General features: G+C 41.6%; 2 protein-coding genes across 8 annotated transcripts in view; one reads left to right on the top strand and one right to left on the bottom strand.

Annotated features, from left to right (window-relative positions):
- ARHGEF4 (Rho guanine nucleotide exchange factor 4) overlaps positions 1 to 2594 on the top strand; it is a 155228-nt gene extending 152634 nt beyond the window's left edge. For all 7 annotated transcript variants that reach the window (XM_083443440.1, XM_083443442.1, XM_083443441.1 and 4 more), the window contains 2 exons: positions 166 to 243; positions 956 to 2594. In XM_083443440.1, the coding sequence (XP_083299566.1) occupies positions 166 to 243; positions 956 to 1113 (236 nt within the window). In that variant the 3' untranslated portion in view covers positions 1114 to 2594. The remainder of the gene's footprint in view (positions 1 to 165; positions 244 to 955) is intronic.
- A 3604-nt stretch (positions 2595 to 6198) lies between these two features.
- FAM168B (family with sequence similarity 168 member B) lies at positions 6199 to 25547 on the bottom strand. Its single transcript, XM_083443460.1, has 7 exons — positions 25178 to 25547; positions 19945 to 20025; positions 17053 to 17136; positions 14716 to 14858; positions 13068 to 13245; positions 11871 to 11995; positions 6199 to 10918 (listed from the first exon to the last, which is right to left on the bottom strand). Exons 2-6 carry the CDS (start codon positions 20012 to 20014, stop codon positions 11883 to 11885), a joined length of 588 nt encoding a protein of 195 aa, XP_083299586.1. The 5' UTR covers positions 20015 to 20025; positions 25178 to 25547; the 3' UTR covers positions 6199 to 10918; positions 11871 to 11882.
- Positions 25548 to 26704: the final 1157 nt, after the last annotated feature.

The raw sequence follows: 26704 nt of genomic DNA, 5'->3' as shown, positions 1-26704 counted from the left end.
AGCGGGCTGATTTCCAAGTCATTGTGCGCAGAATCAAGCTGCTAGTGTAATTTTTGCTTCTTGGGATTTTGCACTTGACCGTCCCCCTTGGTTGCTGTGCCTGTGTTTCTATGATGCACCTTGCAAAGCCACAGCTGAGCTAATGAGTTTTGTTTCATCTTCTAGGTTTTTCCATTACTGAGGTGCAGAAGAAACAAGCCATGCTTAATGCCAGCAAACTGAACCAGAGTGGAAAACCAAAAGGCAAGTCAGGATAGTTATCCTTCTCTTTTATCTCTCTCTCCAATTGGGGAATTATCCCAAGTTCTAGTATTAGGAGGGGAGACACTTTTTCTCTTTTCACACCATGCATTTCAGAGCACCCTGAACATGCTGAGCTGCCTTCAGCCCTGCCAAGGAGATCCAGGATACAGGGCAATATACAAGAACCTGCTCTTGGAAGCTAGTTTTATTCAGTTGGAAGCATCTACCCAAAAGCAAAGTACCTACTTCATAGGTAGAATTGTCCTCAGAACAGCAGGGGAAGGCAGGATCCCCCCCCCCTCAAAAAAGACCCCCACTTGCTGCAATTCCATAATAATCAGGCCTCCCAGGTTTGCTATTTAAAGAAACCTGCATGTTAAAGGCAAAATTTAATGTGATGCCTAGCCACATCTCAAGATAAAAATATTACTAGTGGCTCATGTGTTCAGAAATGGTAGTTGTGCTGCAGATGGCTTGAGCATGAGGACCCTTTTATCAGCTTTTTCTCCTCCCCCACAAAGTGTCACGAGATCAGGTAGAAAATGAACATAAGAGATAAGAAGGTCCTGTTGGATGCTTCTGCTAAAAGGCAGCATTGAGTTATTTTGAAGAATTGTTCTATTAAATTTAGATCATGCTGGGCATCACGGGCGAGAATGCGTTGAATCTGCGTCAATGTAACCTTTTATCCTCTTGCTCATGTTGTTAACAGTGGTCACCCGGACTTATTACGATTTCTTGATGCGCCAGAAGCACCCCACATTGCCGACGAACCTCCCCCAGCAGCAAGTTTTCATGCTGGCGGAGCCCAAGCGCAAGCCTTCCAATTTCTGGCAGAACATCAGCAGGCTGGCACCATTTCGAAAATGAGGGGAAGCAGCCTGATCTTGTGCCTGAATACCTTCTGAGAAAGCACTTTATGCATCAGTCCTGCAAAACAAAGCACTAGCTCCCCCTCCTGGCTTTCAGAGGGATAGCATCTTCCCTTTACTCCCTTAGTTCTTTTGCCAGACTGAATGAGCTCAAAAGTGTTACAACATGGACCATTTTTGTTGTTGTGTGTACGTACGCGTGTGTCTGTGAACGTGAGCTGAGCCTGCCCATCTCTTTTGAATACCCAGGAAGAGAAAGCAAGAGGCTTGAGTTAGAACATAGTTGGAACCTTTCCTGTTTTCTTTCCTTAAAAACACCACAAAAACCACCCTTATTTTGTCGTTTTCCTTTTGGACCATTCCTTCCCTTGGGACCATGATTTGCTTGCAGTTTCAACAAGGTCGCTAGACAAAATAGGGGCAAGGGGATGAGCAGTCCCAGTGCCAGCTTTGCATTTGCTCCAAAAAGCTGTTGAGTGTTGTTGCTGCTGTTACACACCGTTTTCTCCTGGGACAATGGACTCCTTTCCCATCAGCATCCTCACCCGTTTTCACAGAAATCCTGAAGAATCCGAGCATGGCCAGGGAGCCACCTTCAACCTCCCTTTGCTGAAAGCAGAACTACTGACCACGAACCAGAACCTGACTGGCCAACCTGAAGCATGACTAACAGCTGAGACCTAGTTGAGTTAATGTACATTGTGGGGGAGGGGGAAATGTGCCTAAATTAACTTTAAATTACTTTTATTCTCTACCAACACTTTGCCATAGTTCTTGGCCAATGAATTTTTTTTTCTGTCAGTGTTTTTAAATGTTTATTTATGGTAAAAGTGCAGATAACTGTATTTTGTAAGAGTTTGTAATCTGTCTTGTCAGATGTTAACTTGATGCCTGTTTTGTCTATTTTTTTCCACTAAAGACAAAGGCCAACATTTGTAAGCCTATATTCCTAAAAAAATGAGACATGTCTGAAGGTGAATTTCAGATGTACCAGTACCACTTACAAGCAAATCAGTATTATCTTTGGGAACTGTGCCACCCACGCAATAGTCTGCAGAGGCGGTGCGGGGATAGGAAGCCTGGGCCACAGAGTTCCAGATTTATACAGAAGGGTGTATATATAGACACACTGACACTTGAAAACGGTGGGCAAAAATACCCATGTAATCCTTGACTAGAAAAAGAGAGAAAGATTTGCCTTACTATAGCAAGATAGCTAGAAGCCATAACTGACTGAATCCCATCCTTTAGGGATTTCCTGGTACTGTGAACTTAAAAAGAAAACCATGTACTCTGGTATGAGACTACTGTGAGGGGGTGAGCACTCAGAAGTCTGCCACAGAGATGCAGTGTCCAACTACGGCTACCCAGCCGCTAGTTACGCAAATCCAGAAGCTTGTATAAATTCATTCTTGCACTATATCTTTCCCCTCGTGGGAGGGGCTACATTTAATTTCATAAAGAAACTTGTAAAAGTGATTTCCACTCCGTGTGCGTCTGTTATAGAATTCTTGGTCCAACAGTCTCGTCCATTGTGCCTGGTTATTCTTAAGTGAGGAGCGAGCTGCCTAGCAGGCTGGGCTCTATTGCATTTGTTTCTCTCCAGCTCCAGCCATGTCGACAGCAAGGATGTGGAATCCATGGTCCTCAAGCTCTTGCTGAATTTTTCAACTCCCAGCATCCTTGATAGGCCACGCTGGCTGCAGTTGATAAGAGAGGACCCACTACATCCACACCATACACGTAAATCACTCTCACACCATTGTAAGTCATACCCCCCCCCCCCAAGTGCAAATCCTGGGAACTATTGTTTAAGGCTGATGAGAACTGTAGCTCTGTGAGGAATTTCCTAACACTCAGCGCCCTTAACAAACTACAGATCCCAGGATTTTGCAGAGTAATCCTTGATTTTTAAAATGATGTGAGAACACTTTACATGTATGGTGTGGCTGTTGCCCAAGGAATCCAGCAACAGATAGAGGACCTCAGTTTCCCCACCTGGTCTAAAAGCTGATTCACATTACTTGTAAAAGATGCATGTGAGACTGCAGCGTCAAGTGATGACTTGTATGTGGACATAATTTAACTTTTTACATAATTTCAAACATACCAAGCTGCACCCCAAGATTTCAGAGCTTTTGCTGATGCAACGGGGCTTTCACATCTCCTTGCTGTTGCATCCCTTAAAGCAGGCCCTGTGAATTGAATGGGATGCAGCAGGGCAGGGGAACTAAGCTAAGCTAACTCATTGCCTTCTGCTCACACAAGCAACCATTAAGACTAAACCCTTTATTTTTCAGTTTACATAACTGGCTGGAAATCTCCAACTGATGAGAAATGATATGCATGCATCCCTGTTGGAAGCTTTCTTTAGTGCAATTACACTTTGATAGTTCCAGCACTCTGGGCTGTAGCATGGGATTTGGAGAGGCTAGATGCCAGTCTAGATATAGCCGTCATGTACAAGATGACTCCTAATTTGTTAGTACTTTTCATCTCTTGAACTGTTTAATGTTGCAGGGAGGTAGCGTGATTTCCAAGCCATTCAACTGACATGAGTGCGGCTAGATTAACAAAAGCCACCAGGTTTTACAATGAGACTCAAAAGTGGTGTGCCACAACATGATCAAGAGCTAAGAACGCTTCTGTCAGATGTGTAGACCTGAAAATACCAATCGTATTAATGACACAGTTCAACCTAGCCAGCTACTAAGCACAGAAGTATTTGAAGAAAAGTGTAGTACAGTCATCAGAGAGAGGAAGTCCAATAGCAAAAGAGAAAGACCAGTCTGAAAGTAATGCTTGACCAATGCGAACTATGCAGTCAGGTGGCCAGTGCTGCAAATGAAAGCACTTTTTACTTGTTGCGTAAAGAGATCTCAGGAATTATCAGTCCCATGGGATAAATTGTATGCTGTAGTGTACAGCAGTACAGATCAAGTACTGAAACAAGGAGCAAGGGATTAGTGCTGAACCAAGCCAGAACACCCCACAACTGGGTGGCAAGAACATCCTGCTGCTTTTAACAATGGTAGATGAGTGTGAAGTTAGTAGCCTGCAGAGCCCAGAAAAGGAAAGCAACAACATAGCTTCCATTGTTCCAGGGATGTGGAACATGAAGCCCCCAAGAGTTGATTTAAGTCTATAAAGGATGGAGAAAATGGATTGAAAGTCTAAAGAAAACAGGTGAAACTTGTGGAGTTACTAAGAATTTAATACCAAGACATGCCTCTGCATCCATGTGAAATAGCTTTGTGTGGATCTGCCACCACCCACTAGTGGAATACTGGTCCAGACAGTGCCCTCCATCCAAAAAAACCCGCCTCAGACTTAGCCTAGTGCCTGACATACTCCAGAGTCGTCCTCATATCCCATATAAACAGACAAGATTGCCATATTGCTGCTTTCAGAAGCTTCATAGAATAAGCAGAATTCTCATTTTTGGGTTTGTATATATACAGTATAGGAAATCTAACTTCCATAGAAGAATGTCGGCACAGGGAAAGCTTCTTATAATAATTCTCTGTGAAAGCATGCAGTAATATAGGATCTTTGATACCACCAGCAAAAGGGGAAAGTGTGCTATACAACCAACTGAAGGACTGGTGTCAATTTAACACTTTTTCTTTTTGAGTAAAGTAAGCAGCTGTTTTGATATGCTGTGGTTGATTTGAAGCAGCAAGCTAAGCATACCAAGTTACCGTACTTTTCGCTCTATTGGACGCACCGGACCACAGGACGCACCTAGTTTTTAGAGGGGGAAATCAAGGGAAAAAATATTATGTGTGCAGCCTGTCCGCTTCTCCCAGAGCTTCTCAGGGCTGCGGGGGAAGCCTGGGTCCCCCCCCCAGCCCCAAAGAGCAAAGAAGCCAAGACAGTGAGCGGGATCCATAGCCGCGCAACCTCTCCAGCGCAGCTAAAGAAGACAAGGCAGCGAGTGCGATGCATCCCGCTCACTGCCTTGGCTTCCTCTTTAGCCTTGAGCAGCATCTTTAGCCTTGCAGAACGGGATGGATCGTGCCCGCTGTCCACCGGGGCTGGACTAGATGACTCCTGGGGTTCCCTTCCAACCCTGCAATTCTATGACCTTGGAAGGTGTTGGGGGTCTCCACCACTGGAGGCTTTTAAGCAGCAGTTGGGGGACCATCTGCCTGGCGTTCTTTAGCTGTAATTCCTACATTGTGAGGTGGCTGGGCTAGATGACCCTCGGGTGGCCCTCCCAACTCTATACAGTCCTACACGTCTGCGGCAGGAGATCCACAGCCACTTCACACAATGCCCACTCCCAATTTTCATTGGAGAGACATGTGGCTTCAGTGTCTAGATAGGTACCCCCCTACCTGCCACTCTCCCCCCACCCCACTTAAGCCGAGGGAATTCCTGCCCAGAGAAGCTCCCAGGTGAGGCAAGGGTTAAGATCTACCTCTGGTAAATGGCTTTCCCTTTTCTCTTCTTCTTCTGTGCTATTTCCTTCTTTTGTGTTTTGTTTAATCTGTTTTTATTGCATACTAAAATAAAAGTTGCAAAGTTTCCTTTTTTATAATATCCCCCCCTCCAAACTAAAACGTTAATCTAGATAAAAACACTGATCCAGAGGAAAAGAAGGGGGTGGAGAAAGGACGAAAAAAGAAAAAGAGGTAGAGATTGAGAGATTTTTTAAAAGTTGGCTTCTTTAGCCTTGCGCAGCCTCCCCGTGGCTGGAGAGATTGCGCAAGGCTTTTCTAGAGGAGGGAGAAGGGACTGACTGACCGTGTCAGTCCCTTCTCCCTCCTGGGGAAAAGCCTGCAAGAGCCGCACGAAGCTTGTGTATGGCTCTTGGGGGCTTTTCCTGCCTGCCTCCCCCCCTGCATTCGCTCCATAGGATGCACAGACTTTCCCCCTTAGTTTTTAAGATGGGAAAACTGCGTCCTATGGTGCGAAAAATACGGTACATTACAGAGCAAGGGCAGAGAACCTGGGGCTCTCTGCATGTGCAGATGCTCCATCATCTCCAGCTAGCATAGGCAACTGGAAGGTAAGATGGGAACTTTGAGACCTGTAGTTATTCCAAGGAAAAAAAAAACAAGACTAAAGGACCACGATAAGCAACACAGTCAATCTTTATTGAAAACTGAAGTATTAATACATAACAATTCCTGTTACATAAACGTGCTTTTAAGAATTTAACTCTGAGCTCATCTACTCATTGGATTGCATAAAAATAAAAATGAATTTTACACAGTTGGCTCAGAATGAAATTGCCACTCCTATGTGTTGATGCAATAGTTCAATGCAGATATGATGCTTTAAACTGGTTCTGGAAGACAACATTGACCTAAACTTGGAAAAAGTACCAATACAACTGCTTTAAGACAGTCTTCTTTAAAAAAAAAAAAAGTTATAAAAAAAGGAAACCTGTGTCTATTTCATAACAAACACTATTACTGGGGCCTCTTGCACCTCTGTTGCATGCACTCCCCCTTTTCACCCCACAAGGGCAGCCAATAATAGCACTACAATAAAATCCCACTAACAAATCCATTCTACTAAAAACAAGTCTGTACAGCAGCAAGCTAAATGAAACTTCCCCGGTTTGCTTGCTAAGTGCTCAAAAGTCACATCAGATTGGAAAAAACCACACAGATCATGTCGGGTAATTAGAGGTCAAACTATTTAGAATATTTTGATACACTAAGTTGGCTCCTGACACTGTGATACTCAAAATGTATTCCAAGTCACATTAGAAAGGGTCAGATGCCCCCCTGCCTTCACTAGCCTGAAAAGGCAGTTCAAGAATCTTGATGGTTTGAGATACTAATGCAAAAACATGCTTATGTAGCTTTTCTCCCTTCCATTTCTATTGAAGACTTACAGCCTGACTAAAGAGACCCTTCACAGATGACTCAAGACACACATGCAGCTTCCTTGCCTGCACAACCTTCCTTCTCCACTTCAGAATGAAGGGGGTTTTACAGGCTGAAAAAGTAGTATCTATACAGCACCACTCAAGTTAGTAAGCAAGGGGCTTGGAAAAAGCTCCATGTGCCCACACCCCTGGAGAAAACCCCCACAACTGAACTCTGGATTTGGGGCTTAGTATTTTACATGCACAGACAGAAATGGCATTTGTACTATTTGATGTATTCTAGCAGAGTTACTTGATAGAAAATGCTATGGTGAGCTTTCACAACTATCAAGAAGTTAGTTAAAACTTCTATATGGATGCCGACTTCTTTCAGAAGCAGCCGCTAAATACTGTGTATTTACCTAACAGTGCCAACTCACCATTTTCATATAAGCAATTTAGATATTCTGCTTTGCGTAGAACAGTGTCATCCAATCCCCTGCATCTTAATAAAACAAATTAAGCTAGCTTTACAATACTGTGCTCAACCAAGAGGAACACTGCTCATTTGATACACATAGGAGAAAGATTTGCCTAATCAATTCAAAATTCTATACAGAAATTAAGATCTGTGAAGATCGGCTGACATGGAATATCCCTATGCAAATACCGTTCCATAAAATTTAACCAGATTACAAGTGTTGCATTCTAAGTGGCTTTTCATTTACAGGAATTCAGCTGAAGTGAATCCCACCAAACAATATTTCCATTATAGCATCATGCTACCTTTCATGCTTACTTTATGAGCTTGTCAGAGTACTTGACTTTCTGTAGCTTTCAACAATATTTTAGTTACACATTTATAATCAGGATTAATAATTGAGGTTTAGTTTCCTGTCAGTAGGTTAGTGCTAAACGCCACTGACTAAATCTACCAATTCTTAGGCAAATGATGTTTCCATAAAATGTGACTATTTTGCTGTTTTGCTCTTCTTTAAAAAAGAGACACTTAGAACACTGTGTTATCTACCTTGGGAACGTCTCCTAAATGATACTTTGAACATTATTCAAAAACATAACTTTTGAAGTTTAAAAGCCCAGATCCTTTTGTTTTCTGTTATTGCTGTAATTTTTGATTACATTTAAGACTGCGTTCATTTGAAAAAGCAGCTTGATTTGAGCCTTGTCTACACTGCATTAGCTCCCTTTATAACTTTCTGGGGAGCTCCAACACAGCCACGTACTAAAAATTTGAGGTTTTACCCCACCCACCCATGCGCACCCCCCCCCCGCCCAGGAATTCTAAAACAGGGAATGGAACAAACAGCAGAAGAAAGAATTCCACAACACCTCCTGCTGCCTATAACCCACTTGAAGTACAAACTTTCAGTTTCATATTCATGCTTTTTATTATTTGCAACAATATACCAAGCTATATACACCCCCTCATCACTGTGCTTTTGGTTACTTCCCTATTGACTGTAATGGAGGTATGGAACTACCTCCCAAAAAATGCCCTCTCCCTCCCTCCCACCCACAGATTAGAATTTCTGGAAGGTGCAGTATCTTTTGCAAAAAGTACTATTCCCCCCCTTGCAGATGAATCCCAAAACACAACTTAGAAAAAAGTGCTCAAGTGAGATCACCTAGAAAGCTGTTACTACTACTGTGTCCAAAAAAGCAAGAGGAAGCATTTAGAAATCTAAAGCTTGAGGAGAATAAATTATAACTTGTCCTTACCATTCACAAAGTGCTGCATTAGCTGAAGAGAGTTCAGAGCATTTAAGAGACTGAAGGCAGCAGTGCTTCCATTTGTTTTCAACATGTCCCCAACAAAGCCGTATTTTCAATGCTCATATCTGTGGCAAGAAATATTTTATTCTAAACTTGCTAAAATGGACATTTGCCCACACTGGATGATCACTAGGTCTGTGGAGCACTTTGAAAATAAGAATTACAGATCAATTTCACAAATGGTATAGCTAAGCAGACTCGTCCAAAGCAGTACAGACTCCAAATGGTATGGGTAGGATTTTGTTGCTGTTGTTCTCTGCATATGGGACTTTCTAAACTGCAAGAAGTGCTCAAGATTAAAATTTAAATATCTTAATTTTTTGTTGTGCTAAAGGCATTTGGATCAAGGGGGCCATTTACAATGTGCTCCTTGGAAAATTAACTTTATAAAACCTTACGCCAAAACAAAAACATGAAGAGTGTCTATTATAAAATAAAGTTATCAAGGCCCTCACCTCTACAAGGATACGAGATGTGGAACCCTCCTGCCCCAAGAAAATAAAGGACGGCAGCATTAAAATCAGCATGCATACTACACAGAAGTAGCTGCCAAATGCGATTTAAAAACTGATCATCCCAAAATAAAGCACAGGGATACTCAATCTCACAATTAAAAAAAGAGAAGCTTTTTGAGTAGTCTACCAACACTATAACCTAACATACAAATACCAACTTTTAACGGAACATTTTATAACCACTTACAGCACAATATGTTGTACGCTGGAAATACTGGGGAAATAATGTCCTGTTACTGTTTACCTAAATGGTGCCAATTTAAAGAAAGCCCTTGATTGCATTTAGCACTGAAACTAAACTAAAAATAAAATCTCATAATAATTTTGGTACACAAGTGGGTTCCAAGACTAGCCCTATCTCCCCACAGAATTGACTTAGGAACTTTTATAAAAACTTAAAAGTCATAGGCAAGGAATTCAGGAGTCACTCGCTGCAATGAAACACTGCGTCTGCTTTCTTAATTTACTGTCTTCTAAATGCAATTTAGGAAGCAATAAGGATATGATAGGAGATTATGCCAAAATACTAATTAATGTCTTTGTACTTGATCACTTTCTAATTCAGTACTCATTTTTGGAACTCTTCCATCATGGCAACTCCTACCACACTTTGTTCATAATCTATGCTGCGAGGAAACCAAGCCAAGTAAAATATTTTCAAATGGCTTGTAGTTGAATTCCTTCCTATTTACATTAGTACATTTTACAAAAGCAAACTGGTTGAAATTGAAATTTTTTTAGCTGACCAGGACTGGTAAGAAAAATTATCTTGGGGTGGAGTGGGGATTGGAACCAAAGGAAATCTGATTCTACCAGCAGTGCGGAAATTTCTTTTGGACATATCATTTAAAACTGTGATTTGATTTTTTTAAAGGAGGTAAGCCATTATGTAGATAGATTTTCCACCTAATATTCTAATGAAGTATACCTTGATGATTTATAGACAAGCTGTTATTGCCACTGATAACCACACTTCCTGCAAGATTTCATTCTTGTCCTTAAGAATGTTTATGCAACACTGAATCTAACCCCCTCCCACTGGAAGAAAAAAGGACATGGAAAAAAGGTATGCTTGGTAAACTGATTCTCTGCAAACTATGAACTAATTTTCCAGTCACTGAACTAGGAAAGGAAAATATCACTTAACAGCGCCCCCTTGAACTGGTGCCTTCATCAACTGAAAGTTGCTAATGTATATTATGTTTTTCTACGAAAAAAATCACTGTCACAATTCTACCTCTTAAGACCCTGCATACATTACAACAGTGCATTAGTGATACAAATTGTAAAATACTTTTCGGCTCCTTTGGATTTTGCATATGACATATATTTTTTTTTTGCATCAGTCACAGCAGGTAGATTGAGCAAGCTTTGTGTGTTCTTAGACATGCATTCAACTAGATATGATCAATAAATTTATACTCCCTTTAATCATTATAATGAGCTAAAAATTGCAAGACAGTCCACAAAACAGGATTTGCTTTAAGACTAACTGCTGGAGTTCCAAGATGTAAGATATGCAGCACTGGGAAATCTTCAGTGATGTGGAATTAGTGTTTAGCAAAGGATTGCAAGCATTCAGAAGAAATAAGTCCTGGTTGGAGGCATGAGGGCTTCAGCACCAACTTTTAAACCTCAGTTACTTGATTGCATATCTCCCATCTTCAAACCTACATTCACAGAAGGGTAAGAAGGCAACTAAGTAAATGTCTGACCTCATGTAACAAGATCCATGCAATGTCAAATATAGAAACAATTCAAATGTGGCACATAATAGTTACTTCTGCACTCAGACTCGCCTTGTTCCATATACTCACCAAGAACTGGCAGATTCATAGCTTCTGCTCAACAGAAAGATAGCCCCATTCTTCTGTCTGCCTCCTCAATCTAACCTAGCAGATTTCACTTTCAGAGCTCATCTATCCAACTTGTACTAGAAAGCCTAGAAACCCCATGACTCAAGACAGTCAGATTCTGCAAATGGATCAGAACATTTCTAGCAGAGTAATCAGATCCTCAGTCAAAGAGATATATGTAATATGTTAAAGCAAAAATCAACAGCAAATGCCCCGTTTCAGGCAATTAACAGCTGCTCAAAGCTTGTTTTAACTTTAAGATAGTCAGGAAAATTGAATGAGGGAGACCCTTCCATCAGGGAACTCCATGTGCTGCTGGATCATATTAAGAGGCAGTGCAAATGTTAGCCAAAGCTAACTCTCATCAGTACTCCCCACTGAAGCCCACACAGTTCCGAATCCAAATGCAGAATTCAAAATTTTCTCTGCCAAGTATTCATCCAAGGAGCCCAAAGCACAAAAGCGACATAGGTGGGTCTTTAACCAGGTAAATAAATCTTGCTTCATTTTATTTTTAAATTTCTTTTGTACAGAGTGAAAAACTATACATGGATATAAGACACTCTTCAGAAAGCCAAACCGCTGTGATTGTAAAACGTTCTTTCCCAGAAACAAGCAATGTTTAAGAACATATAACCAAGCCTGACATTTACAGGTGACACATACCAACGCACCTACTATCAGAAAGTTATAACTTATCCTGTGACTTGTGCTAGATCTCTAGCAAAGACGTTGCTATGATTGTTACAACCATGCCAGTACTTACACTGTGTGGTAATCACCACTGTGGGGGCACGTAGCTATAGGTTGGCGTTCCTGGGGCCCGATAGGTGGGCATTGTAACTGGGTGTGGGGCTACAGGAGTTGGGGAATGCGTTGTCAACAAGGTACCTGAGGAGCAAAGAATATTTTCATAATAATGTTGCTTTAATTTAGAAGTCAACATATCGATAAAAACTTACATAGGATTTAAAAGGAACATCGTTTTGCAAGCTTGTGGCCATGTGTCCCTTTTGCTCACCCCCCCCCCCCCATTTTGTAGCAAAAAAAGGAGAGAAAGTTACACACCGAGAGGCAGGTATATCATCCTAGTTTGGGGCTGAGACGTGTCTCATGAAGCTACTTCATGAGTTACATGGAACAGGAAAGGTTTTTAGGAGTTAGACTCTCCCACTCCCTGCCCCAAGTACATCTACATCCTCTGAGCAGCTCTTCAGCTTGCAGTATTTCCCCACTGTATAAAAATGCTTCATATAAAATTTATCAGTAGAATTGGGTAACATGGTTCACAAGTCAAACTAAGCCAAATCATGGCTCTGAAGGAACACATGACTGTGTGAGATTTGAGAGAGGGGATCAAAGTCACTTTGTGCCTCCCCATTGCTCTGCTGGCTGTGACCATGGTTTGGTTTAGCATGTTGTCTAAACCTGGGATCATGGCTTAGCTCTCCTGGACAGACCTTAAGCTGTGTAAACCATAGGGCAAACAGCTTGTGGTTAGTCTGTGGAAAGCTAAACCATGACCCCTGGTTCACAGGACACACTAAATCAAGCCATGACTCAGGGCAGTGCAGCAGCAGAATAACCAAGGAAGAGTAAAGTGGCCACAAGCTTTGCCCCTAGAACCCCCACACTAAGCAATGTGTGAACCAGGCCAAAGTCTCAAGTTAAAATCCAACCACCACTCAAGTGTATGGGCAGCAGATTTCAGACAAATCAGAGTAGTTAATGCACATTAACTTGTGAAACTCAAGTGCTACAGGATGATCTGACTTCTAGTCCTAAATGGCACTTTTTTGAAGTATTGTTATCAGTCATGGTAGCCAAGAAAGTTCAGATATACAATATCCCACAAGTTGCACGAGAATTTACATGCATTATCAAACTGGCCACACTGATTGCTATCAAGTGAGACTAAATACTGACCCTGGCCCAGAATGTAGTGTAACAAAAATCTATTTACCTGCTGACATTGCCATTGTGGTCCCAGCCACCATTCCCATAGTGACACCATTTCCTCTGGGGGGCGGAATTGGTGCTGGGTACATAGTTGCTGGCATTCCATTGGGTTGCACAACTGTAGTGTGATGAATTACGTGGGGTGGTGCTGCATATAAAGGCTGTGTGTAATAAGTGCCTTGCTGTTGGGAAAAAATAGTTGGTTTAGTAAAATCCTTGCCACCACTGCATGCATCCTAAAAGGGCACACAAAACTATTTCAGGAAAAATACCATTAAGAAAATTAAAATTAAAAAATTAAAAAATACCATTACAGACCACAGATATAATTTGGAGTGGTGGGGTGTGTGAGAGAGATCAAAGGCAGAAAATTACATCTCTTTCCTCCTCTGACATTACAACTCAGGTGGGAGTTGGACCCCTGAAAAAACAAACAAACCCACAACACTTGCCTTGTTAATCTCTAATTGAGCTGTCACTATTCTCACACCTGAAGTCTCACATTTTGTTTCCAAAAAACAAGATCGCCTTTGTACTGAGATCCTGTAATTTTATCAGCTTAAATCTTTGGGATAGTTTAATAAAGCAGGGTTATCTTTCTTTTTTGCTTCACCCTGCATGCCACAAGGCAGTAATTCAGAATCCAGACGTTTATGTCTATTGTTTGTATTTGCAACTATTTCTCTTAAGAGAAAACAAGCATTTTAAAGATGGAGTTCATTCACAAGCCTATTTCTATGCATGTTTATTTTTGTCTGAAGTTTGTCTCTGACATCTGTTAGGAAAGGGTGCACAGGAAGGTAGCTTTAGGTATATATTTATATGTGAATCTGGTCAAGTACAACACCCGCAATTGGGGACTTGCATAAAGCTAAAAGATTCCTTGCACACAGAAATCTAGACACCCAGGGGAAGGATTATATATAGCTTTTTACATCTGTGTTTTTATATCCATGGAGTCTTAATGTGTGCAATGTTCCTACTTGCCCTCTGAGTGGCAAAGCTCAGTTGCAGGTTTACACCTCAGTTATTTGTAGGCAGAGATTTTGAGGAAAGGTGAAAATTGAATCTAGAGGAGAGGGTGGAAGGCACAGAAAAAACCTTTTCAGCTGAAGCAAGTAATTTTATCCATCTTGATACTTATTTTTAGGCCCCATTTTAAAAAGAGCTCATTTAGTATTTATATAAATGCAAATCTTTCTTCCATGGTACTCGAGACAACATACATATGGTTCTCAAGCAGTCTCTCACTCAGGCACCGGTCAGACCCTGGTCTCCTTAGGTGCAGCAAGTTTACTGTTTCATGTGCCTTCTTTCAGATCATTCAACGGAACCTTTTTTAAAGAATTGATTTAGAAAATTTCCATGCTGATACTGGGATATGTGGCCTACATTACTGTGCCCTTGCCACACAGCAGCCATATTTACCAAAACAATAACATCACCACATATTTCCAAGAATGATAATGTTCAGAAAAATCAGATATTCCCACAAGTACAGTAACCTAACAGAGTAATGTAAAGCAAGAGCAACCGAAGTCAAAACTTTCTGCACAACACACTGATTCTACAGAAAATACTAACAAAGTAGAGAAGGATAGCATTCTGGGCTGTTACAGAATTAATGCAAACAGTAAATCTATATTTTTTACCTGTGCATATGGATTCTGCTGTGGATAGGCACTTCGAACCGGATACACTGCAGTCTGATAGGGGTTGGGTGATGAAGAATAGGGAGGCACTGCACCACTGGTAGGTGAACAGGAGACTTTATATGGTGTGCCTGGTGTATAACCTATAAACAGGAAAAAAAACATTTTTTTTTTTTTTTTTTTTTGCTGAGCGTAAATCAGATTTATTTAACACACCTGGGCACAAATGTGAGCCTTCCATTAAGCTGTTTGAATGCACATACATGCTTTCATAATTTCTAACAATCCAGCAGATTAATAAACCACAAGAATTAGTAACATCCATTAAATTTTCTAGTGAAATAGAATCTGCTACCACACACAATTCAATAATCAAAAACAACAACAACAGAATATCAAAGAGTAGTACAGGTATTAAGGTTGGTCAATATAGTACTTGGGTTTTAGGTAAAGCACAACAGTTAGGTAAAGTTAGGTAAAGCACAACAGAAATGTTGTACTTTATTTACCAGATTAAAAATAATAATACGAGGCAGCAAGTATTTATAACTTTGGAATACTCTGCCAATAGATTCAGCAGGCTCCCTTCTGTTTCAGCTTTTAAATAGGTGCTGAAAACTTTTCTGTTCTGTCAGGCTTATGAGGGCAATTAAGAATACGTTTTTCCACAATAGTTAGCCAATTTTGGATTTATTTTTTTGTATGGTTTTATGTATAGTTATAAACCACTCTTATTTATTTATTTTACAAATAGAAGTATATATACTTATAACCAAATAAATAAAACAAAGCAAGTCTACTCACTTTGCAAAACTGATTGTGGTTGAAGTTAGATTACAGAATCCATTCTGGAGTGTTTTTATACAGATTTCTGATACCCATGATGCATAGCACTATTTTAATATAGCTACCATTCACCTAGCTAGAAGCATTGTGATATTTCCACTAAGTTCTGCACTTCAGGGGTGGCGGGGGGATGGGGAGATATAGGGAAAACAAACAACACTCATCTTGTAATAATCTCTTACAATAACTTTCTTTAGATCTTGGAATACAAATACACACAGAGCGAAAAACAATAATCCTGGACCCAGAACAGATCTGAACCTGGTTGCTAAAACCCCCAGGGGGTGGGGGCAACGGGTTCAAGAGGATGGTGCCTACTTCTAAAATTGGGTAGGATGTGGAGCTGGACGGACAAGGCACAATGATTAAAAAATGGAGGGATGCCCCGCACAGTGAGGGGACCTTGGTTCAAACAACCCTTGACCACCTTTTGCTCCAACAATCAAGAAAAATAATGGCTATGCAGTGCACCTTCCTTCTCCACCCCACCCTCAGCAACAACAATCAGGAATACTGTGCACTGGCAAACAGTCCATTACCCAATAGGTTGTAGCAGTATCCCCACATGCAGGGAATACCAAGGAAAGAATACACAGTGTCACTAGGAAGCCCCCGTTGTGCAAACCCCAGTAAACTATGTGATGCACGCAGAAGGGAACATGAAGTACATGTTGGCGAATACCCAACACTCCTCTCCATCTTACTGCCAAAAACTTATGACTCATTTATCTTCACAGGATAAGAGCAAAAGACAAAAAGCAGAACAAACAAAATGCAGATAGTGTTCCATTGCAACTCCCTACATTGGATGATAAGGTTTAGTCTTAACTTCCTCAATATGTGAATAACCAATTGCAAGCGCCAAGGAGACTACCCATGTGAGAGTGGGAACTAGGCTGAAGAAAATCAACTGGAAGAGTATACAGGAGGCAGAACCCTCTCCTGCACGTTCACCCTCTAATGAGCACCTAGTCACAGAACCCTACTGCAGGCAATACCCAATATTTACCATCCCCATGTCTCTCAACAGGGCACCAGGTTGCCTTCGACATACAGAGGGAAGAAATCATAGAATTGAAGGGACCCAAGGGCCATCTAGTCCAACCCCCTGCAATGCAGGAAACTCAACTAAAGCATCCATGACAGATGGCCATTTAACATCATATTCCAACCCGTAGTGTCATGCCTCCCAGAATCAAGGCCTATAATGGAAAACGGGAGTGGAGGAACTATCTGTGAGACTTAATTAGGACATCAGTTCCTTTCCAGAGTACATGACAGACAAATGCCATGGATGCAACAGTACCTAGCATGGAGCTGGGGAAAGATGAACCTGCTACCTCTGTCTGTCACACTCCTTTCTCAAACATAGCAACAAAAGGTTTGGCTACTCAGTTTCTTTGTTTCAGAAATCCTCTGCAGATGCCAAAAAATATCACTATTCCCACCCAATGCTTTATATGGTTGACTTCGACATGTCTGCATACATACCTGTTTGGAATGTAGGATTTGCTGCAGGGTACATATTTGGAGAATAGGCAGGAGCAGCAGCTGCATAGCCCATTGGGAATCCAGCTAAGAGAAAACAGTTGAAAATTACTTTTAGAAATACCTCCAATGATCTACTTGTATTGTTTTCCGAGCTTACAACTAATTAAAATAAGGTGAACATGACTTCTTTCAATTGTATCTCAGTGATATAATCAAGCCCATGATTAATATTGTGAGGCTTCAGGCTATAAACCAGGGGCATCCAATGTTGTGCCCTCCAGATGCTGTTAGGCTCTAAACCCCTCCAACCCTAGCCAGCTGTAAGGCTACAGGACATGTCTAATCATGGCCATCTAACCCCTATGCTTCCAGGCCAACTACACAAAGATAAAAAACTGCTTCAGTCAGCCAAAAAGAGGTTGAAATTATACAGTGCAATGTAGCCACTTTTCTGAGGAGATCTTTATAGGATAGGCATGAACAATAAACCAAATGTATTATATAGTACAGGGGTCAGCAACCTTTTTCAGCCATGGGCCAGTCCACCATCCCTCAAACCATGTGGTGGTCCGGACTATATATATATATATTTTTTTGGGGGGGGGGGAATGAACAAATTCCTGTGCCCCACAAATAACCCAGATATGCATTTTAAATAAAAGTACACATTCTACTCATGTAAAAACATGCTGGTTCCAGGACTGTCCGCAGGCCGTATTTAGAAGGCGACTGGGCCACATCCGGCCCCCTGGCCTTAGGTTGCCTACCCCTGATATGGTACATTGCCACATATGAAATGGCTATGGATCTATTTCATTGTGTTTGTTGCCCATGCACCAGGAAGTTGTGGTCAGGTGTGGATGCCAGCCAGATGCATAGGCTTCAGAATGGCAGGTGTCTATCCTTAATCTATACTATGCAAAGCCACCCCAACTCTCTAGAATTATTTTTTAAAAAAATAACCTCTGCACAGTTATACGCTACTACTTGTGCATTCTGCCAATTCCAAAGTCCAATTAACTGTATTTTAGATGCTGGAGGATGAGGACTGTAAAGCACTCCCATCCACATAATGCACAGTAAATATTACTACCACCCAGTATAGCACTTTTCCTATGTATTCAGAGAACTGTTTTTAAGATTGCAAAGTAGAACTGATACTAGGGACTCTTGTGGTTTGTATGAGCCTATGTGTGTAAGCGAGAAATTCATCAACAGGTCCTTAAACCCTGCTGATGGGTGGGGGAGTCTTTTGCTTTATGACTCATTTTTGTGGACAAACCTTTAACTGATGTAAGCTCTCTGTTTTGTAGTTTCATATTTAATATGAGTCACTTCAGGAATTCTTTGTGGAAAGCAACACACAGGTAAATTAAAAAATTAAAAAGCTCTAAATAATATTAAAGTCACCCCTAATATTCTCACTCTCAACTACTTTTTAAAATAGGGAGATATATTAATGAGTTATAACATAATAATTTATAATAGCATTCAAATGTATATTTTCAATGGTATGGACAGCCTGAAATGAGACAACAGCAACAGCAGACTATTTTGGCTAACTAAGCACTTCTACATGGAGAAACAAAGGGTGAAAAGCACAATGCTTTAAAGACACGCACTGGCAGAAAACGATGTTAGCGACACACAGGAAGCTACCGGGCCAGACCAGTGGCCCAACTAGCTCAGTAATGTCAACACTGACCTAGCAGCAATTCTGCAGGGTTTCAGGCAGGGAATCTTTCCCAGCTCTACCAGGATCAATCCTAGGACCATATGAATAGAAAGCAAATGCTCTGTCACTGAGCTATGGCCCTTCCTGTGTTCTCTTATCTGCAGTTAGTTACAGGACAAAGGTTAAGCCTGCATCCAAAGCATTTTTCTATTTGTATGTATTCTTTTCAAAATAAAAAGCAAGTTCAAAACTGGCCGGGTTCAGACATCATGAAAAACCAAATTGTGGACTTTGCCTGAATGCTAATCCCCACAACCACCCTGTGAGGTAGGTTAAGAGGCTGTGACTGGCCCAAGGTCATCCAGTGAGCTTCATGACTGAGTGGGGATTTGAACCCTGATCTCTTAGGTCCTAGCCCAAGATTCTAACCACTGCACCACACTGGCTTCCTAGAGTACTTCTGCTATGGAACAGCTATATAAATTAAGTAGGTAAATAAAAATTGCAAAAGCAAAATGTCACTTGGAGAAAGATCTGAAGTATTTCCCTTGGAGCTTAAACTTGTTTTATTCTGGATCGCTTTATGTGATGTTTCAATGTGTTGTAAACCGCTTTGAGATTTTTTTCTTTAAAATATGAATGGTATAGAAGTGAAATTAATTATAAGATTAATAATCAAACTGCATGAAACAGTAAGTTGTTTATATGCTGCCATATAAGAAAGGTTAGTTTAAGCTAAAACAGTTAGAAACCAGCAATTTAAACTAATGTTCAAATCACCTGCAGCTTTCAGAAATGCAGAGGTAGGATAAAGTGTCTCCCCCAACCCAAACATTATACATAGTCCTTCCCATTCCTTGTGGCCTCAAAAGGGCAGAAACTATCAGCACAGCTCTCTGCCTATACATAGGTTTACACTGCAGGCATTGTACATTCCCTTGACCTTCTGGATTCTGGTAGATGGTACAGTCTAAGAGCAATCCTCTTGTTTGTGGCTCTGTGGTTCTGACATGACATGACAACACTCAGTCCACTTTTCTCTCTGGAGCTATTTGTGCAGTCCACAGGCTATATGTGAAGTTTGTCACTCAGGTACTTACTTGGGAGTAACTGCTACTACTCTATACCAATGCATCCTGAAGTTAGGTTTACTACAATGTCCAGTTTGATTAACAGACAGCACCCAGGTAATACATTTAAGAGATTCAGTTACATACCTGGATAACCAATTCCTTTGGCATTTGCATAGGGAACCCCAGATGATCCAGGACTATAAACAGGATTCATGATTTCGGAAACTATAGGGGGGAAAGCATTTGTATAGAAAAAGAATAGGGAGTCTTAGTCATCAACGTTCAACAAAAAATGTGAAGCAGTAGGAATCCAATATTATCAACTACATTTTCATTATTCTGGCATGTGCTTGCCACAAAGTCCCTCTTAATAAGTCCTTTATTTTAATTGTGCAACTAAGATTTTGTTAACATATATGACTATATGTTGTACCTTTCATGATATCTGGGCATGTATTACATGAGATGCAATAAAACTGTCAACAGTTGTTACTGCTATCTAAAAAAATAACCATTTCTCAAGAGTGGTCTTTAATTTATAACAGGTAGACAAAATGGCACACCTCAAATGGTGTAATCCCAAACACGTTTATTCACTTAATGACACTTGCTCTCCTTTTAAGTATGCTTGGGATTGCAGTCTAAAGCACTGTAGATGAGCACAATTGACAAAGATGAGACAAGCAGTTTCTGACACTACGTTTTGAAGTGCGGTTCATAGTCTGGCTTTACTTTTGAAAACAAGATGTCCCATATAAAGATGGTGTCTGTCAAGAGCAAAAAGAAGCCCCACTGTGACCTACGGAGCTTACTCATTACAGCATGCTTAGGATTCCATCCTTAAGTCACCAAAGACTTGTCTTGCCATCGTGTGAAGTGCAACTAAAATTGAGCAGTTTTTAGCCTGATGGCAGATTGGCTGGGAAACTGTCTGGGAACTCAATGCACAGTATGTTGCCTGCAGTTCCATGATGGAAAAAAAATGTGGACTATAAATCTACTAAACAAATAAGCAAAACATACTGCTAGTTTGGCTTCTTGGTGTTTGGTCAATAATTAGAGCACAACAAATATAAGTTGAGACACCGATGGCATCACCTACCACGATGTGTGAGTGCATTCAAGCATAGTTTAAGTCAGGGTTCAGTATTATGAGAACAAGCCTCTGGCCTGAGTGCTTTTCTGCTCCTCTTGCATGGGGACAAGAAGGTGACCACAAGCCTCCACTTCCATTTTAGATTAACTGCAGTTTGGTGCCCCATGAGAAACAAACTATGATTAATCTCAATGACAGTTGAAACAGCGCAAGTGGAAAGGTTTTCTCATCCATCCATGTAATTGAAATCAATACACACTACAGCATATAAGATCAAGCTTACACATTTCATTTTGGAAATGAAGCTATGTCCCCCAGACTACTTATGGGTAATAGTTCATAAACTTCATGAACTATGGCTTAAAGTTAATGATGGGTTGTCAATATATGCATGACAACAGCAAGCTATGATAGGGCGTTTGTACTTTGTGTAAAGAAGAAATTGAGGCAGCTGCCGTTTCTTTCACCCCTTCGTGACAAACTATCCTTGCCAAAATTCCACTTCTTTAAAAGTAAGTATCCCTGTTCTCAGTCACATATGGTAACTAGAGAGAGAAAAGCCCAATTTTTGTGTATGCTTAAAGAACCACGTTATGGCCTGTGTTGCAAGCAATTATTGAAAGCTGATTCTAGGTTTGAAATGATTGGAGGTTACAGTTGTAGAACACTGATCACAATACTCAAGGGTGCAAGTATGAGGGATGTGTAAGCACCTTAACTGTGTCTTCATTTTCAACTCAAGACCTTTCAGAACTGAATCACTGGAGTGCTTTTCACACTTTTCAGAGTACTTAAAGAGCAATTTAGCTCTTCTGGATTGCAGACATCTTATGTTATTAGTCTACTGATATCAACAGAACCTACTTTCCTTCAGTGCACTTAAGACTGGGGCATAAGGGAAACAGCATCAAAAATAATAATTTTACATTGCAAAATGCTGGTAAAGTTGTCTCTGGCCCTAGCATTTTTTTTAAAGACCAGAATGTACACCATTTGAATCATTATCAAAAATATTCATTTAAACCAACCTAGTGACAATAATAGTTTGCAGAACAGAATTCCAAAGAAGCATTGTACCTCCATAATTCTGAAGAAAATTATAGAAAAGTGGGTCAATGATGATTCTTCCACAGCTTGAGGCCTTAAATGCAAGATTATTCTTATAATGTTCATTTCTATATCAGCAAGAAATCAATCTTAGGTGTGCAGCACTAATGCTCTGGAATTCTCTGCTTATTAACATCAGGCAGGTACCTTCACTGTACTGACACCTGATAAAAACTTATTTGTTTAGGAAAGTGTACTCAATTGATTTAAAAAAAAATGTATACTTGCTGATGTTATTTTTAAATAAACATTTTAGTTATTCTACTTTATGCAAACTGGTTAAAGATGTTTATCTTTTGATTAAGTTGTCTATAAATTATGTTTAATACAGAGATTAGAAAACAAGGAAATTGACCTCTAGTGTATAAATACCACTTCTGCCAATAAGCCTCCTACAACATTTTGATGAAATTAGTAGTGAAACTGGGTAGGATAAACTGAGCTAAGATGAAGCTGTTTGATGAACAGAAAGCATATGTATATGGGTAAAAAAAAAATCTAGACTCTTTTTGGCCTGAAGGGTGAACTGCATGTATCCCACAGATAACAGTGTTTGAGAAGTTCTGCTGTTTTATGAGCTTCAAACTTTTATAACATTTACAATTATAGGCTTCTCTAAAAAGATTATATCTGAGAAGACAGAAAGTCTAGTCAAATTAGTAGGGTGCTACTATCAACATCTTACATTTTTATGATTATGTTTAAATCCTCCTCATGTCTTTGCAAAAAATAAGCAACCTAAAATGTATGTGTTTATGTGTTTGAAGAACAAATGTTGTTAAAAGTTATGTGGGTACCCTGAAAACCCAAGACAAGACTAGAGTGGCAGTAGGTCTTGAAAGATGGGGAAAGTTATAGGGAAGAAACATTAGTTAAAAGAATTTCAAAACTTGACTTTCAGGACACAATGACATTCATAATGCAGTGTACAAAGTTTCTCAGTGGAAACATAACATATGAAACCATCATATTAAAGCCACATTACATTATCTCTTTAAAGTAAACAATGTCAATTAATTTAAAATACAGAATTAAATAAAAATGGCCAAGTTTTCTCTTTAAAAGTTTCAATAATCAGGCCACAAGTATTTTCTGAGCAAGGTAATTCCACAAATATGTGGCCACCATCAAGAATCTGGTCCTTGGTATTAATCATTACTTCTTTTATTGACAAGATAGAGAGAAGGGCCTCAGAAGATGGTCTTAAGGCCCAAGTTGGCTGACAACTGCAGGTGGGTTCTGGTTCCAAATCAGATAACCTGGTTCCTAATCAGGCCAAAATCAAGAAAATCAGGTTGACTGCTCCGCTGACCACAAAACTAAAAACAGTAATATTCTGCTGCCTAGAGGTTGGAACTGAATGCAAATGGCCAGAGAATTGACAAAAAGGAAAACTGTAGCAGAAACAGCTGGAAAGGGTATAGTCATAGTGAAGAACAACTAACAGAAACAAACGAGTTACTGCTCAGGGTTATGACAATGACAAGCTAAGTTGTAATGTAAGGCATTTGGTTTATTGAAGCATGATATAGATGGCACAAATATAGAAAAAGAAAAGCTCAAATGCCAGATGTGAGGACACTTTAATTGCCTGCCCGTTAGCTTGTATTCAAAAAACAAAGCAAACTCCAATCTATCCCTTTCTGAGTAAGGTTAAAATCAAGGCAGCACACATGGCAGCAATGTTTCTCCATTACTATATGGTTTAAATCCTAGAGATTAGATTAAGATGAGCAGACAAGAGCCAAATATTGTTATTAAGGAAACTCTCAAACCACACTTGATAATAATTAAAACAGACAACACAAACATATTCTTTGGCTTAGAATGTCATTAAAAAGTATTTTAAACAAGTGCTACCAGTCTACTGCAAATCAGTCTAAAAGGCCTTCAAGTGCTCTATTTTTATTATAGAGATAACTATAGAGCAAGTTGGATTAAAAAATTAAGGAAAACATCATGAGGGTATCATTATGTATATTCTGTTTTTGATTTTTGGACTTAGAGCCATTTCAAGGATGATCTGCCTTATCTGTGCACATATGCAACCTGCATTGGTATACCCAAATATGGAAACTAAGATCCAACAGATATTTAAAGGATCCAGTTTAAGGAACATGGCTGCTAAGACAAGACTTGGACCTGCTTTAAACAAGTTGGCCAGTGACATATTGCAAGAACACTTGAACCTCTTTGGCAAACTGCTCCGAAACATACATAGCAAGTCTCACAATGTGCATATATAACATATGCCTAAAATGAAGTGATGGGCAGCCCAATCCTGAATATTTATTTGGAAGCATTAAGTGGCACCGTAGGGTGACAAGAAAATAGCCGTGCAATCTGGTCCACATGTCTATGTTAAAAAGCCATAAACTGCTTTCAGTGGAAGCTACCTCCATGTCAGCGTGCACAGACAGGCCTGCTGCCATTAAACACGCGAGACCCACGAAGCCCACCCACGTTAGTCAAGACTGAGCCTTGAAAGACACAGCCGGTAGGTATAACGGGCGCGATCGTCTCTCTCAGCGACCGCCTCCAATAAGCGCAAACCGGTTTAAATCCTAAAACGCCGTTTTCTTTGTCACCGCGGAGCGTCGGGGAAAAGTAAGCGGCACAAGGAATTCCAGGGCCATTGGGCAGATCCCTTTCTGTGCAAGAGACGCAGCCGCCCCCGCTCCTAAAGCTAGGCCGAGAAAAGCCTTTAAAGTGACCTCTCCGCCTCCCCCCCCCCCCAAAAAAAAAATAGAGGGAGAAAGACTGGGGAGAGTTAAGGCGCCCGCAAAGCATCGCCGTTAAGCAGCACGACTAGGTGCAAAAAGGGAAAGGAGAAGGAAGGGGGGGGGGAAATATGCGAAGAACCGAAAGCGGCTGATCGCCCCCGGAAAACGCGACGAGCAGAGCTGCTGCAGGTCGCCCGCGGGCGCGGAGTCTGCGGCCCCGGCCTTGCCTCGGCCAAGCATCCCTTGCCCGGGGCCTTGCAAGGGAACTGACTGCAGCGCCGCCGGGGAGCGACTAGGCCAGCCGAGGGGAGGGAGCCCGCCGGGCAGCTGTTCTGGCCGCGGCCCCGAAAGGCTGCAGAGGCCGGGAGCTGCAGGTACGAGGGCGGCCGACCACCTCGGCCTCCCCTCAGGGCAGGGGCTGCGGGGGGGGGGCGCCCGCTCCTTCGCTTACCAGACTGCGGCGCTTCGTCGCGGCGGCGGCCCCGGCCCGGCTGTCGCTCTCTCGCTCTCGGGGCCTGAGGCGGGAGGGTGCCGAGCCTGGGCGGAGTGTGTATGTGTGTTAGTGCCGCCTGGAGCTGCTGCTACCACAACTACGAGCCCTTCCTGGCTGCGCCTTCCCGTCTCTCTCTCTCTCTTCCAGAGAACTGCGCAGCAACCTAGCGGCCCAAAACGTCACATCCGCCCGTCGGCTGGGTGCAGAGGATGGACGGCGGTGGCGGCGACGAGAGCCGCGCGCGCCTGAAGCCCCCCAAAGCGAGCAGAAAGCCGCTGTCACGTGCGGGGGGAGAAAGGCGCCTTCGCTGCCGCGGCTCCCTGTCACGTGGTCGCAGGAGCCGTCGCGCTCTGCCGTTCTCCCCCCCCCCCCCCGCCCGCTCAAACTGCAAAAGAAGCAAAGGAGTCGACGGCTGTTGTTTTTTTAATTGCTATTTGTTTAGGTGGCCTCAGGGCTGGTCACGTGTGGGAGGCTGGAGGCGCGCTCTCTCGCGCGCCCGCTTTCTCAGGGTCATTTGCACCTGTAAGGCATATGCTCAATATTGTCTTGGACTATCAGAACGGGAGTGGAGAAGAGAGGAAGCTGCTTATCCCGAGGCAGGCTGATGGCCTATCTAGCTCGCTGTTGTCTGCACTGATTGGCAGCGTTTGTCCGCTCTTCCTCGACATGCTCGGGAATTGAGCTTGGGCAGGTCCCCTTGCAGAACTCGAAAGCTTGCGTGCAATTCTGTGTTATTTTGGTTGGCCTAATAAATGTATAAGGTGTAAAAGACAGAGGACAGGGGGAAATTTCCGGGGTTACAATCACTTCAGGAGCCTGTCCTGCTCCCTTCCACTACCTGTTTCTCTCATGGAGGCTGTGCAGTTGGAGAAAGAAACAATGGTGGTTCACAAAATAAAACGCTGCAATGCAGTCAGTTAAAACTTAAACTACACAATCCATTAAACACAGTCTGCATTCTTTTGCACTGCATATTTTGAGACCAGGGAGTTTTTTAAAATGTTGGAGCCGGGTAGCTATCCCAATATTGATTAAGAGCACAAAGAGATGCTCATGGCAGCCAGCCACCTTCCTGAGAGGACATGCTTGCATAACTATTTCTGGTGTTGTTTTGGAGCCAAGGTGACTCATTCCTGTACGATAATGATTGCCCATAATACAGTTTAATAGTTAGAGGGCGGATAAGGAGGGCGCCAGAAAGCTAAAATTGTAAACGGGGGAAAGGGTTTTATTGGGTTTCTAAATCACGAAGAGATTTCTACTCACATTGGAATCAGTGCAAATAAAAGACCCCTGCAGATCTTCCGTGCTCAGTGTGGGATAGGTTGAGTGCTGAGCAGAGAAGCATTGAGGTGGGGTGTTGGGCACAGGGCTTGCATATATCCCACTGTCCACGGATTCAGCATTTGTGAGTTGGAGCAAATGTCCGAACAAATGTGAAAAGGGGATTCTGATGAAGTCAACTCTAATACACGTTTACATAAT

Source organism: Podarcis tiliguerta, assembly GCF_965153285.1.
Source record: "Podarcis tiliguerta genome assembly, chromosome: 5".
Taxonomy (NCBI): Eukaryota; Metazoa; Chordata; class Lepidosauria; order Squamata; family Lacertidae; genus Podarcis; species Podarcis tiliguerta.
This window is presented reverse-complemented; position numbering and strand designations above follow the sequence as displayed.

Bases quoted from the DNA above. Each gene is read 5' to 3' on its own strand.
- FAM168B (XM_083443460.1), bottom strand. From the start codon at position 20,014: ATGAATCCTGTTTATAGTCCTGGATCATCTGGGGTTCCCTATGCAAAT. The intron at 14,859-17,052 runs GTATGTATGCAG...TCCTGTTTATAG, and splicing joins AAATCCTACATTCCAAACAG to GTTATACACCAGGCACACCA. The intron at 13,246-14,715 runs GTAAAAAATATA...TTTTCCCAACAG, and splicing joins AGCAGAATCCATATGCACAG to CAAGGCACTTATTACACACA.